This window comes from Rhododendron vialii, chromosome 6a, assembly GCF_030253575.1.
Source record: "Rhododendron vialii isolate Sample 1 chromosome 6a, ASM3025357v1".
Lineage (NCBI taxonomy): Eukaryota > Viridiplantae > Streptophyta > Magnoliopsida > Ericales > Ericaceae > Rhododendron > Rhododendron vialii.
This window is the reverse complement of record NC_080562.1, coordinates 40,880,955-40,896,632: the sequence shown is the minus strand read 5'-3', so window position 1 is coordinate 40,896,632 and position 15,678 is coordinate 40,880,955. Positions and strand designations below refer to the sequence as shown.

General features: G+C 37.5%; 1 protein-coding gene across 1 annotated transcript; it reads right to left on the bottom strand.

Annotated features, from left to right (window-relative positions):
• Positions 1-2,060: 2,060 nt before the first annotated feature.
• LOC131330460 (chloroplastic lipocalin) lies at positions 2,061-7,414 on the bottom strand. The gene is made up of 5 exons (XM_058364050.1): positions 7,163-7,414; positions 5,663-5,786; positions 4,914-5,165; positions 3,774-4,064; positions 2,061-2,572 (listed from the first exon to the last, which is right to left on the bottom strand). Exons 1-5 carry the CDS (start codon positions 7,231-7,233, stop codon positions 2,291-2,293), a joined length of 1,020 nt encoding a protein of 339 aa, XP_058220033.1. The 5' UTR covers positions 7,234-7,414; the 3' UTR covers positions 2,061-2,290.
• Positions 7,415-15,678: the final 8,264 nt, after the last annotated feature.

Sequence of the window (15,678 nt, the reverse complement as noted above, 5' to 3'; positions counted from 1 at the left end):
AAGAATTACTCTTGGCCGCTTAGCATTAATCTTGGCCGCTTAGCATTAATCTTGGCCGCAAAGAATTACTCTTGGCCGTGAAGAATTACTCTTGGTCGCAAAGAATTACTCATGGGCATAAAAAATTACTGTTGTCCGCAGATAATTACTCCTGGCTGCTAAGAATTACTCTTGGCCACTTAGAATTACTCTTGGACACTTAGAATTACTTTTGGCCTCGAATTCTAAGCGGCCAAGAGTAATTATTTACGGCCAGGAGTAATTCTAAGCGGCTAGGAGTAATTCGTTACGGCCAAGAGTAATTTTTTGCGACCAAGATTAATGCTAAGCTATGGATAGTGGGTTCAATTTTGATGGTGATGAGATCTTGTACGTTGTTCTTTGAAGAGGAATATAAGGTGGGATTATATCTGATGACAGGGCGATTTGAGGGTGAGTGTGAGATACATATTTCTTGTACAATATTAATGTTGGGTTCTTGTTGGTTGGATTATGTGCGGTAACTGTATGTTGTGGAACTGTTTGGTATGTGACGAGGTGACTATGCTAGTAAGTTATGCCAAAAGACAAGTTAGCCAATAGGTTGTGGTGAGGCTAGTGAGGTGGTACGTCACCCGTCATATACTGAGGAGGACCGGATATGTGGTTCGTTTTATGTGGAAGGTGTTATAATCGCGGTTGGTGTTAATACGTGGTGGTTGATGTTGTGCAGTTAATTTAGTGTTGATATTGTACACATTATTATGTCTCACAGACTCCTGGGATCCTTTGGACTCTAGCTTGTAGGTTGGTCAGCGGGCCAGGTGTCGGTGGTGCGAGCTTGTCTAAGTTGCTGCGAGGGTGGGTTGTTGTTAATTTACTTTAGAGATAGTTATAAATTATATACTTCATTGAATAATAGACAAATTGTGTTCTTTTTATATCGAAGTACTTGAGGATCCGGTTGTTATACAGGCTATTTACCGTTCCTCCTATGCGATGCCCATTTTTCACAACTTGACTGAATTGAAGCCAGGAGATCTCAACTTTCATGGATGGGAGTTTTTGCCACACTTGCTTGAAACTGCACCTAATCTTGAAACCCTGGTGTTTCTGAGGGGTACTTGCTAAACTTCTTGTGTCTTCTGTCACCCTCATCATTTTGCTACTGTAGTGACTTGCGATTTCCATTTGCCTCAGGGGTTTACGGGGCACGAAGGGTGCTTTACAAAATTCGAGAGTTCTATTTCGAACTTTGTGCCTACGTGTTTATCTCTACACCTTTGAAGTATCTCTACACCTTTGAAGTATTTACTTTAAAGAGTTCAATGGGGAGCAAGACGAACTGAAGCTAGTACATTATTTTTTAGATACTGCTGAAGTTTTAAGGGAGATAAAATTCACCTTTTGTTCTTCTTTGCCTATAGAGAAGCAACACATCACTTGGTTGAAGATAACATTGTTGCAAAGGTGCTCGAAGTTGAAGACCTGTAATATTGATTTTGCATATGAAAACTTAATAATGTTTGTTGAGTTTTCTCGATTGGATGGACAGTGCAGCGGAAGAAGAGGAATAGTAGGGGATCGAGGGAAGAAGATTGGGTAGGAATGTTGTGCTTCTTCTGACTCTTGAAATACTTGCCAAAGTACTTATGGCTGTTGTTTATTCATCCACTACATTTTCACCTGAAATTTTCTTCAATGCAATTTTCTATGATTCTATTTTATTTAACGAAATTCTTTGTTAAGTAATCTGTGTGCATCATTAGAGTTTTTATATTCCAATCATGCTAGCGTGCCCAACTATGTGAGTGTATGTGTGTGCATTTTGTGTCATGATTGTTATTCGTAACCGTTATGTTGAAGGAAACTCTGCTTTGTGCATACTTGGTGTTTGTTCTGTGTGTGTGTGTGTGTCCAACAATGCCCAATAACAGTTCTAAAAAATTTAGTTGCATATCAAGTGGGAAATTCTTACTGAGCAAACCTTGAGAATTTGGGATACCAAGATGAAATTTGAAGCACATTTCAAAGCCGAAAGGAACATTTGAAGGAGACCTATAAACTTAAAATTAGCAATGTAAGATAATTGTAATGTATTGAGCAAAAATTTGTTGCACAAGGAAAAAAATACTATACAATCAGTTATACATTGCCTTTTAGCTGAGCCATATAGCGGAGACAATTCTTCATCGCGTTTGGTTTATATAAAAGAAAAATATGGATACAAAATACCATTCTATAATTGTAGTATCTTACAGCAGCTCTAATAGCTTACTAAAAAAGCACAATCCCAATCAGTAAAGCTCGATCATTGCTTGAAGTATAGCTCAACAAGCTTCTTCAGTGTGCCGAATACACTGGTAAACGGATTGAACTCAACAGCGGATTTTAAACCCAGATCAGGGAATTGGTTTGTCAGAGCCTGTAGCATACCATTCAATGACATCATTGCAGCTAACTGGCTATCGGACATCACTTGACAGTCTTGTGGAGTGTCCTTGATTTTGCTTGGGTCATAACCGAAGCTTGCTAAGTAATCTTTGTACTTCTCTGTGAATTCCGGTCCAGGATCAGGTGTCCTTGAGTAGATCTGAATACATACCCCGACGATATCTAATTTAATTGGTTATCCACATAAATACCAACAAAGTTTGTTGCATAGCTAAGGTGCAATGAGAATGAGTATTTTACTTTCATACGTAAAGGTTCCAACATGATTGAAACAAAAACAGTTCCCACAAAACAAAGCACCAACGAAAATATAGTTTGGTGATAGTAAAACTCTGAAAGAAAGTCAGAGTCAGCCACAGAATGTTTTGAAGTGGTTCTGTAAAGAGAAAACACCACATTTCACATATACGGTTATTTATCTGGAGCGCAAATATAAAAAAAGACAATGATTATTCTGTGCATTAGCAAACCTCGGCTTAAAGTCCAGAAATCAACTAATGACAAAAACCAAGTTCATATTCCTGCAAGACTCAGAGCTTGAAGGCTTTTTTCTCTTTAGCTTTTCTGAAACAAAGAAAATTATAGGGGAGGTTGATTTTCCACCAGTAAAAAAGGTCATGTGCTCTCAGTCTTTGACAAAAGTCATCCACTTGGCCGTTAGCGATGGCAGGTTAAAACAAGGAAATATATATTTGATTGGATTTGCCAGTTATAGTCCTAATAACTTTAGTAAGATCTTGTTATATTACCTCAGGAGTAGTGTTCGATGTTTTGTTGTCATGCCCCAGGATTCAAATCAACACAACACACGTATTGACAGGAAAAGTCAGGTTTCTCTATATTCAAACAAGTAATATACAAATCCTGAAAAACCTCTCTCTGACTCAGCTCTCTGGTCTGTCCCTCTCTATCTCGCCACACCTTCTGCCCTCTCCCTACAATGTACATATATAGTCAGAAACGGGAAGAAAAAAAGAAAATAGTCCAAATGGCCATTAAAGGCCAGTCACGCGGGGGAGGCAGAAAGTTGCGAACGACGGCCAAATCTCAGCTGTCGGTGGCTGAGATCTTGACCTTGGGGCCCTGGTCACTCTCAAACCGGGCTTCTCTCATTCAATGGGTAAAATCCAACATTTGTTGACTATTAACCAACAAAACAGAGAGAAGTTTGAATTGGATCAAACCAAAACCCACATAAAGTAACGGACCACTAAATGACGGAGCTAAACATCAATTGGATAAAAACACCAAGGAGCGCACCAGGTAAAGGAGGCTAACCATCCCACAAGAATGTAAACGAGCAAGATACCCGCTTGCATATGCCATATATGTGTACTTACCTGAACAAAGCTTCTGTCTTTTGCACCAGAAACAAGTGCGAAATTGTCATAATCAGTCGCAATCACATCATAAGGCTCCTTGGGGATGAATGGCAAAGTAGGAAAACGAAGGTAACACTTTCCTTTGATCATCTCTTGCTTTTCCAGTTCAGTTTCGTTCTTCTCCACATCTTCCTCTGGAAGGCATTGTACCTTTCCCCTTATACCTGTAATGTATCCGTCAGGACCCCCATGCACACAGAAGGTGTCGACCTGGATAGAAGGTGCGTTCATGTCAAATGTATATATGCCCTGCAACCAAAAAAGAACTGGTATATTAGACTGTCAGAAGCACGAGCATTGCTTCTCAAAGAACCATGCATCACATAGAGATTAGAAATGCCTCTACGAGTACCAGTGATATTGTATCCACAAAAATTTATAGGTAGCTGTGGACCAGATAATTGGTTGCGAGTTGTATGCAGTGGAGCCTAACATCCCTGATTCAGCAACCAGAAAGTTCATTACTGCCGTAAATGGACTGAATGTCTATTAAATTATGTTCATGCATTGATTGCGTTCACACAAAAGGTTAACAGTATTCCAAGGCTGTGCTGTTGCAGACTTCATTCAAGGCCAGTTTGGATGGGTTAGTACTCAATCCATACTTACTAGATGCAGCAATCTCTAAAATGAAAAATTTTCATCACAAGTACATAGGGGCAATGAGCCAATTCGGCCTGGGTTTTTGACAAACCCGATCCGAAATGTAAAAATCACACTGAACGGCAACTCGACGAGTTTCTTTTCACCTAGACCGTACCTGTACCCGATGTGGATCTGTCTGATTCGGTTTTTTCCCAAACCCGGTTGTGTGAATGTATATATCAATACTAGGTGACTTGTGTACGTATATATCTACATGTACGAGAATATTTATGTACATATATACTACAGGTCGGGTTAGGGGTGTGAAGGTATTGTGTAAACAAAACCCAAACCGGAACTTGCATTTTTTCTTGAAATAAAAAATGAAAACCAAACCCGCGGTTAAAAAAAAAGGTAACAACTGCAAGATCACTGCAGATCGGTTCGGGTGTCCATCGGTTAGGGAGATTGCCATCCCTACAAGTCCAGACATATCTATGCTTTGAATTCTACCTGGGTACAGTGGCAATCTTCTTGACCTTGTCCAGCAAAGCCACCTTTGAGTGAAGCTACTTCAAACCATCTACCAGAATATCTCATGGGATCAAAATTATTTGCTGTCATAGCTCTCATCATCATCATCATCATCATCTTCTTCTCGCTTCCTCCATCAGACCCCTCATCAAGTGGAAGAGTTGGCACATTATCTGCGGCTCTAGCTAGCTGGCAAAAATTATGGTGACTAGAAATATCTCCTGCAACAGCCTGTCAAGAACATCAAGGACGGTTTTCGTTACAGGGTACATTTAAGGATTAACATTGTTATTCAATAACTCGTATCATCTACCTCCTTCAGTATTGTATGAGACTTCAAGTTATTTCTCATACACACTGAAAGATAACTATTCAATCTGCAGTGCAAGAGACCATATGCACGTATCATTCTAGAAGTGACATTTAATTCGCCAAGGAAAAAGCCTAAACACCCAAGGACATCAACACCAAAAAGGCAAAAACTACACCTAAACAAACTTCTCATTGTCGGGCAAGAAACGTAAGGTTTTTTAACTAAATGTTGTCAGGACAATGACATAGAAGTGATTCTTGTCACATAGACCGGATATATTGATGATTGGTCCTACATCTGCACCTTATTTCTGCAGAGGACAATGCTGACGAGATTTCAGAGTCCCTGGGATGGTATCATGTTGGAATATTTGAAAGATAATGATTTGGTTTGCTGAAAAACATAAAGCACTAACCTGACTTGTTTGAGAAAGAAATATAAATGAAGCAGCAAGCCCTGATAATACATGTCTGGTCATAGCCCTGCTCGATATATGCTGCTCAAATGAGCATTTTATTGTTATATGCCCTGACATTCCCCTATAAAGACAAAAAAGTGATGCCGTTTAAATTATACTTGATATGCTACAAGAGAAAATGGAGATTGAGTACCCAAAGAGGCTCTGATTTGAATACTTAAATGGGAATTCTGAACTTCACAGGGAAGACTACTTTATGATGGGTCAAGTTGTGTTCTTTTAATTTTTCTGAACTGCATGGGGCAAGTTATGGGAGGAAGCTGATTTTTCCTAATATGAATGTTATGAATATTGATAAGAGAATGATAAAAACATTCCATAAACTGCGTGTTAATTGCAAACGAACTCTACATTAGCATATAATCTTTGTTCAAAGATCCAAATGGAGCTAATTTAAGATGAACAACAAATCATGGGTAAACATTTCTGCTCAGTAATTTCAAAGATTGCTTTCTTTCCTTTCGTCCTTTTCAGTATCTCACAATGTTACCCTATGAATGTCCAGAATCATCTGATAGTCTGAGAATAATTTCAATTGGGCAGTGCCCCTCTAGTTCCCCTTCAACACTTGTGTGTGTTTCTTTGTCCCCTTATTGATGTTTAAGGACCCATGTTTTGCACATGAGGTCTAATACCAAATACGCTCCCTTGCAGAGTCATATACGCAATATGACAAGAGGAAAAAGAATACGGACATGGTTTTAAACTCATGATATCCAGCAGAATTTCGTCACTCTCGCTCAGCGAAAATTCATAGCTGAACAATTCTTCAAGGAAAAGTACACCTGTTTCAATTTTTCTTAAAACTTGCCACTACAATTGAGACTTGTTGCCTACATCGAAGCCAAAAAGGACAAACTTCTAAGTGACATAGTTCCAGTTTTCAATTTGCTTAACAGGAACACATCACACATGTTGAAGGAACCAAACAAGGGGTGATAAAGGAACCAAACAAGCTGAACAAGTAGTTGTTCAAGTTTAGTTTGAAAACTTAACCAGCTTCAAAAGTATGCTTGAACTAAGTTTCTTTATGAGACGAACCAATCCCAAACATGACACGATCTCAAGTAGCTTGAATTTATTCATACATCAGAAACTGAACGAGCCAATAGTAGCTTGCTGACCCCAATTGATTGGAGCACAAGGCTCAGTTTGGTTTGGTTCGGTTTGTTTATGTAACAAACCAATCTTAAACGAGCTTTTAATGAACAAACACGAGCTCGAACTCTAGTAGCTTAGTTCGTTTAGCAGCCCCATCGGTAATTCTGCTCACTGCACCTATTTAATTTAGTCGATCTGAAAGCTTTTCAGTTTTCCAACTAAAGGTAAACTAAGACAGAAATAGTAAAACTATAAATCTAAAGATTCAGGGAAACCAAATAGAGAACTAAAATGCAAGAAAAATACTACTAGAATGGAGGTAGCGATTACAAGTACCTAGGGATATGGGGAGAATGTGATTGGAGGAGAAGCGGTGACGACCCTACAACCAGAAGATGATGCACCATCTCTCTCTAATAATCTATCCACCCGATCTTTCTCAACACAATCCCCGACACAGGTCTCCAGCTCTCTCTCTCTCTCTCTCTAGATCACTGTATCTTTCGCGCGCGCGGTTCTCACTTTCGTGGCTTTTGGTATCCATTCCTTCAAGCAAAACCGTTCCTTCGATTATCGGTAGAGACTGTACAGTTGTCAGTGTATTTCTCTCCCTCTTGGATTTCAACGAAATTACTGACCATTTTCAAGTTAAAAAATAGTAATGTATTAATTAAAAGATTTTTTTTTAATTTTTTTTACTGTATTAAATAAAATTTATATTGTATAAAAAATGTATTTCAACGAATACATTATTTTTTAACTTGAAAATTGCACGTAATTTTATAGAAAATTGACTTCACGAGACAAAAGGAATAATTTTATAGGGAATTGATTTTATGGAACAGAAGGAGTATTTCTTGTTTGAACTCACACGAACTCAAATAGGGTGACCGCAAAGTCGGGCACTGTGGCTGCGATGGAGAAATTAATAACAACGCATTTCTATCTCTATCTATAAAAATTCAAACTTTTGTGGCAAATGAAAAAGAGTTCATTATATAGTACAATAACATTTAGTAAGGTAGAGTTTGGATTATAATTGCAATAAGCCCAAATGGTACGCAGGCCATTCTGCAACTTCGCCCGGCTCTTCACAAATAATGGGCCAAAACTAGGGCCGCAAACGAGCCGAATCGAATCGAGCTTTACCGTGTTCAAACTTGTTTATTAAGTTTTTAACGAACTCGAGCTTGAGCTCAGTGAAAATTTAAAGAGTCGAGCTCGAGCCGAGCAGGCCTTGGCTTAACTCCAGCTCGAGCTTGTTCACGAGTCTTAACGGACCAACGAAAAAATGTATATATATCCTCGCATAGACCTAATGCAATAAAAAAATATTTTGATTGTGAAAGTATATATCTTTCATTTTCCTATGGAGCGAGGCTGTACTGTACTAGTGTGTGTGTGCCTTCGCCTCCTTTGGTTGACTGTCAAGTGAAAACGGAAAGAACAAATTATGAAATAACAATAAAAATTCTAAACTTAAGTATATATACCCCAGCTCGCAAGCCGACTCGAGCCAAACTTATCCTAACTCGAGCTCGTCTCGTTTACAAAATGAGCTGAAAAAATTGGCTCCAGCTCGTTCGTTTAACTTTCGAGCCGAGCTTGAACGAACTATTAACGAACCGAGCTGCGAGCTGCTTAGTTCGTTTACAGCCCTGGCCAAAACCTTGATTTTTGACCTTCTTTTGTTTTTGGGATGGGGACATGAGCGAGGACCATAACGGATTTTAATAAGGAAGAACAAGCTTCAACTTCAATCTACGGCATCCGTTTTACTAACCAGGCCAGGTGGAACCTTTTTTATTCGATCTTTATTATGTACATCTTCACACGTTAGTACATGCATATAATTTAAAACACAATCGAAAAAGCTAAAGGGACAGACGACATACCGATAAGGTACCGACGGGCATACGGGGCCCATTTCAGACCCTGCACGGATGATTTGAGTCGTTCAATATTTAAAAAAAAAAAACCCGAATGTCCATGTGAGTAATCAGCTCAATCCAACATGTGTAGGCGCTAGATCTAATCTTCGATTTTTCATTCAGATTTCAAGATCCTGTATCTGAATGAAAAATAGAAGATTAAATTGAGTACCTATACATATTAGATTAAGCTGATTTTTTATGGCTCACTTGTGTTTTTTTTTTTAAATTATTGAACGACTCAAATCATCTGTGCGGGACTCAGAGTGGACTCCGCGTGCCCGTCGGTACCTATAATAGGGTTCAAACACAACTGTGTCTGAAACTGCTGAATGTTTGTGGACTCATGTACATCGAACGGTCGCTGATCCAGTTGTATCTGGAGTTGTATTTTAAATTTATGTTGGTTGCTGCTGACCAAGTTGTATCTAGAGTTGTATTTTAAAGTTATGTTTGTAGTATTTCTCAAATGAATAAGCATATAGGTAGTCCACTAGCAATTGGGGGATGGTGCTGTACAGTGGTGTGTGCTACGCACCCCCGAGATCTGACGGCTCAGATCTCATCTCGGTAATAAACGGTTCTCGATCGTTGGTTGCCAAGATAAAATCCGAACCGTCGGATACACGATTTAACGATTCGAATGTGCGCAACACACCTCACAGAACAGTACCAACCCAAAATCCCGTTGCCAGAGAGTATTGTCGTTAGCACCACGTAGTCATCTGAAGATAATATCCCATCGCGTGCAACAAGCAGCTAAAAAATCTTTTGAACTTAAACGTGGAGCGATGCGTCATCTGAAGATAAGTGTTTATTTATTGACCCAACCACTTGGTGCCAAAATAGAGGTTTGACCTGTATATCTAGCTATATCATATCCTTGTTTAACTCTATGATTTTTTCGACAAAATAAAAAATGCTAAATTAACACAAACAAAAATTTAAACTTGGTTTACCAGTTAAAACAAACACAAATTTAAACTTGGTTTACAAATTATAGTGGTTGAGTTGTTCCTATCATTCTTTTCTTTTTCTTTTTTCTCTTCAAAATGTTAACGAATTGCATTCACGTATCTTATGAACTAGAGTCACAAGAGTATGATGCAATATCAACCATGTTAGCCTTTGGTTTAGATATCACCCTGATCTCTTAAGCAAGAGTATGTAAGGATGACCAATTAAACTAGTTCCGATAATTCGACGACGATGGATACCGTTTCAAAATTTACAACTTCATTTACTACAATAAACTCATTGGTTTGTGAATTAAATTCATGTATATTACAAGAATTACAAGAATATGACGCAACATCAATCACGTTATCTCCCACAATGACCAAATTAAAATTGGATCCAATAAACAAGAATCTTGGAGATGGTCAAAACTAAGAAAGATATATAAATACACCTGATCAAGAAAAAGCTAGCTCTCTATGATTAGAAGATAATGATTAATGTTTACATTTTGTTGGATTTCACTCCGATCTCTTAACTTAATTAAGAATATAAAAGGGTGACCAACTAAACTAGCTAGTTCCAATCATACTACGGTACGTGGCAGATCCCATTTCTAAATTTATGATATCATCATTATTTAACTACATAAGCACATTGGTTTGTAAAGATGTCTGATTAATTAGTGGGCTTAGTCACCACTCATAATTGAGGTTAGGGTGAAGTGATGGATATAATTGCACTCTGTAACAATCTTAATTCCCTTTTGTGGTATCATTTCCTAGTAATTTTTATTGTTATCCAACTGGTACTTCATTTTTCTAATAATTAATAATTATATAGTAATGCGTAACACTAGAAACAAGGAGATAAGCCTTTCACCAAACCAATTACAATGAAGTACAAGTCTACAAGATACTTTCAAAAGTCTATGCGAGGGAATTTATCGACTAAAAATTGCCGTTCTGCGGCTTCAAAAATTTAACACCTCAAATGACTTAACCAATATAACACCACAGCTGGTGTGATTGGTTCGTTGCGTACTCTCCTTTCTAACGGAGAGATGTTGAGTTCGAGTTCTCATGAAAGAGGTGCTTGACTCCCGTTGTAACTATTAATTCTTAACATTCTATCGTTCGATTAAAAAAGAAGAAAAAGACTTGACCAATAGGTCAGTATCAGAAAAGTTGTCAATCAAAGTACATAGAAAAGAAGGGAACCGAACCCAAGAATCTATAACCACAAGTGGGTGATAGGATAAAAAATTGGACTGATTTGGTGGGAATGTTTTTCTCTGTTGATAAACTGTGAGCGTAGTGTGTCTCGGTACGTTCCATTGTGATACTACTATTACAATCTGAACCGTTCAGTTTGTATAGTTTTTTAAACACTATAGCTGTAGTAAATTTCAAGTTAATAGGGCAATAGCTCCTTAGAAGCTCATTCCAGATTGGGCAACCCAACAATTAGGTTGATTAATCAAGCAAATCGTTTTGGTAGGATTTGTAGTGATAATATACTTTAATTTCCTCATTGGCAAGTCCATTCGCTATTCAAAGAACTATTAAAAGTTTAAAGTTCCTTGGAGAAAAATTCCCTAATCGGAGAGATAGCTGAGTACGTGGTTGATAGTCCCGATCTCGAAAACCAGTATAGTTCTCTCACGTGCTTTTTATTTTTAACCCATACTTTATTTTGCCATTCGAAATCGTAAAGTTGTCAATTATCATACCTCTCTCTACATTCAACATCCTTATCTCATTTAGATATATCAGTACTACATCATTTCATTTTATCGATAGTCGTTTAGTTACCGTCTGGTTTTTCCACTGGGCTATTTTACCAATACAGTAACACAAAAAATATACTGTTACAGAATAGTGATCATACCGTCTGCGTTTTGCTTTTCTCATAATTTAATTTACGTGGGACTGAGTCAAGAGCTAAAAACAACACAGAAATATTTTAACATTTTATTAAAGAATTGCACGGTCGACAAAGTTTTGTTTACGAAGTATTTTATTTTTATTTTTATTTTTTTTTAGGACCGGCCTTCTGGAAGGAGGAGTAATTTAGAAAGGCCATCAAATTGAATGACACAACCTCGTTGTAAACATCATTTGATGGATGGATGATGTTTTTGGGCAAAACTTCCACTTCTTTTAATTTTTTAGGACGTGGCAGAGCATCATTGTCTGGTACGAAAGGGGGAAAAAAAAGGTTGAAAATTCAGCTACAAGGAACCACACCTAATCATCATTCTACTTGTTTGGGTCTCAACAAACTCTTTACCAAATTGAATACTATCATCAATAGTTATATAGTACTAGTAACAATAATCAACCCCCTCTCTCTCTCTCTCTCTCTCTCTCTCATATCTCATATCGTCAATGAGAAGAGAGAAACACATATTCACAGTTCTGCCGTAAGCAAGTTCTTAATTTTTCATAAGAAAAGTTTCATTAAAATCCGGACCGTCGAGAACAATTTTGGACGGTTGCGATTGGCTCCGTAAACAAACTATTCACGGTTCCACCGCTAAAATTTTTTTGTCCTCCAGTGAGGACAGTTTATTACCAACATGGTACCGAAAAATATAGAGGAACAAGGCCTTAGATCGTTTCAGGTTAAATCGGTAAGCCTTTCTTAAAAATCCCACCCAACCACATGACCTAGCTCGAAAAGAAAAAGGTTATGCTTGTCTAGTGCCGCAAGGTCAAGGAAGTTGGTGACCTGATGATACGGGAGCCGGCGACCGAAGCCACGGTGAACAGCGGCCGCAACTATAACGGTGTTAAGATAGCAAAATTCATTGTCGGGTAAGTTTCGACCCGCACGACACGAACAAATGCACACTTGCACGCATAGCACTACCTGCGAGTCAATTACTCCATAAAAGAGCTTTTTTTCCCTTCTTAACTGGAGTAAGATACAATGTAAAAGGAAAACCCCTTTACCAATGATGATATTTGTGACTTTGTGGGGGTAGTGGAGTATATGACAAGTGGTTGGGGGGTTTATTTTGGTCCAAGAAACTGCGTGTGTTTACCCCCTTGCATTGGCCTCTCTAAAGGGACCTCCCCCACTTCCACATCACCTAATGAATAGCGGTTTCAACTCCCTAATTAAGGGAAATTGATTTTGGCACTTCACTTTTGTACGTAAGCGCTTCACTTTGCACTAGATGTTACCGGAATCCAGTGCAAAGTGGAGCGCTCGTGTACATTTTTGAAGCACCAAAATCAGTGTCCTTCCTTAAAGCGCCCTCTACAAATGGCTCCTGATGAGATCCAAATTTCACTCCTAATTAAGAGCTTGTTAATATAAAGAGTGTATGTGCACTCAATGGACTAGTAAGAACATTCTCTATTTCGTGCATGATTCCTTAAGAGATTTGATCTGCCACGACATTTTTTTTGTGTGTGAAGAAAACCTTTATCTTTTGAAAATTTCATAATAAAAAATATTTAAAGACTTTGGGTCCCATTTAGAGCTAGCTACAATGCTACCTGAATTTAATAAAGGTGTTAGGAGTCATGCTTAGGGCATGTTTGGGGAGCCCATTGAAAGTCACAACTAAAGAAAATGATTTGCTAAATATTAGGATCCTCACTTTAGGAGCCATTTTAAGAGTGCATTGAGGATTGCTCTTAATATGATTAATCCAACTGGGGACCCAATATATTTTCCTTCTTTAATGCCATTATTTTCAATATATATCTTCCTTCTTTAATGCCATTATTTTCAATACACGACGGTTGTCCTTTTGAGAACAATTAATATAGAAATTAATGAAGGAACTAAAAATTTGTGCAATTCATTTGACTAGTAGGGGCAAGTTATTGGTTGATAAGACAATGTTATTATCAATGAAATGGGTTTGGTTAGGAGAAGGATTTTGCTTCTAGTAGGGGCAAAACCTTTACAAGGTACTCTAAGGAAAGGAAAAGGAGAAAATAGATTAATAGGTGAAAGAGGGTAGCTTTAGAAAACTTTAGAAGTAAAATGGAAGGAGAAATTAGTGAAAATACATACTCGGGGCTTTAATTATAAGACAAAAAATCAATTGGGATAAGCAAATTATGAAAATCAAATTAGGTCAAACGGCGAAGATAGAGTTCTTTGAAATCTTTTAATGGTAAAATCGAAATTACATATGTAGGTTTTCTTACCCTTCTCCTTACATTTTAACTTCAAACAGAGCCTAAAAACGGAGAAATATTTTTTAAAAAAAAAAAACTTGGAGGAGAGTATTTTCATAGTCCCTTTTTACCTCAATGCACTTCTTTTTTGTCCTCACCTCATGCTCATTTGCACATTCGTCGTTTACGAAACATGTTTACTAACGACTGATGAATGAAAGGACATTCTTGTCTTTTAATATAAAAAGATATCAAATAAAGCGTGCATGGAAATAGTTAGAGGGCGCGAAAATCATTTTCACCATACCATCTAAATACCTTATTAATTACTCTTTTGTTGCACCAATTAAAAAGCATGAAAAGAAGAAATCATGGCACGAAAGCAAAGAGGGAAACTTGTTTGCTTTGGTTATTGGGTCTTAGGGAAATTGCTACTTTGGTTTCTGTGGGGGTCTTCGGTCTTCCTCTTTCTTCAACCTCCTAATTTTCTTTTCTCGAAATTTATTGAAATAAAATTGAGAATCTTGAAATTCATAAAGTAAAGTCATTATAAACTGTGCCTAAGCGTAAAGTATAAGGTATTCCCCTGGGCCATCATCTGCTGTGACAAGAGGGGGGCATATTTCATTTATTTATTCTGTTTTTTTATGCTTTTTCCTTAAAGCTGAAGAGAATTTAATTTATTTTTCATGGTGGTGGTGTTTCCACAGCTTTTTCTTTATTCCCTACTTTTCAAAACTTTAATAGATCTCCTGATCTAGATCCAACCCTTCTTTAGTTTTTTAATCTATGCCGAATTTTTTATTACTTGGCAACGTTGTTTCAATGTGGTTTGGCTTCAGAATTAAACGAGATGTGCGTAAATTAACCCGGACATCTGAATTATAAAAAATAAAAAAAAAACTTTGCTTCAATGTGGACCCTTCGATGGTTGAATTAAATCAAACGGTGGGTCATGAACCTTTTTCTTTAATCATCGGTAGGTCGTGAACCTCGGGTTGGTTAGTTCATCCTACCACCATTAAACCAATAACTAATATATCACATTATGTATTTCTTGGTCTGTAGACCTCACAAGAAGCCTGTGTATTGTATTGAGAAGGAGTTGTAAGAATAAATAGAAAAAACAAAGGAAAGGGCTTAAAAAAATCCATTTGAACTTTTTTCAACACTAGATTATTTTGGGGGGGAAAAAATAGTCAATTTGAGTTTTCAGACTTAAATTTAAGAAGGTTGCATATTGATCCAACATACTAGGCTGCTAGCCAGCAATTTAAAGTGGACTTAATTCTATCATTCAATTGCTGGTAGCAGCACGACATTATTGATCTCTAACTAATAGTTCATGCATCTAAATGATTATAATAAAAAAGTCTATCATTTACGATTTCTATTATTTAGCCCCTACCTTATGTTAATTTGTTGCTTCTGCTGCTCCTATTTTTATCAATTCTAAAGTTACTCCTCAGGAGCAGATCCCTCTCCGGTCCATATTTTGAACTGGACAAAAGTTGTCAAAATCTACATCGCCCATGTCATCAATTGATGGTCAAAATATTGCCAACAAATCAAGACCATTTATCATCAAGATGGACGATTGAGATTTCGACTGTCAGGTTCGGTCCAAAATATGGACAGGATAGGATGTATTCCCCTATATCATAGAGTTCTACTCCATCTACTTGTTTTTTCTTTTTTTCTAATTTTGTGTACATATGAATTTTTTGAATATTAAATTGTTACCACTGCCTAAACCCATATTCGAAGGGGTTTGATCAAACGGCATAAGATAACTACTAAAGGACTTACACCAAAAGATTCC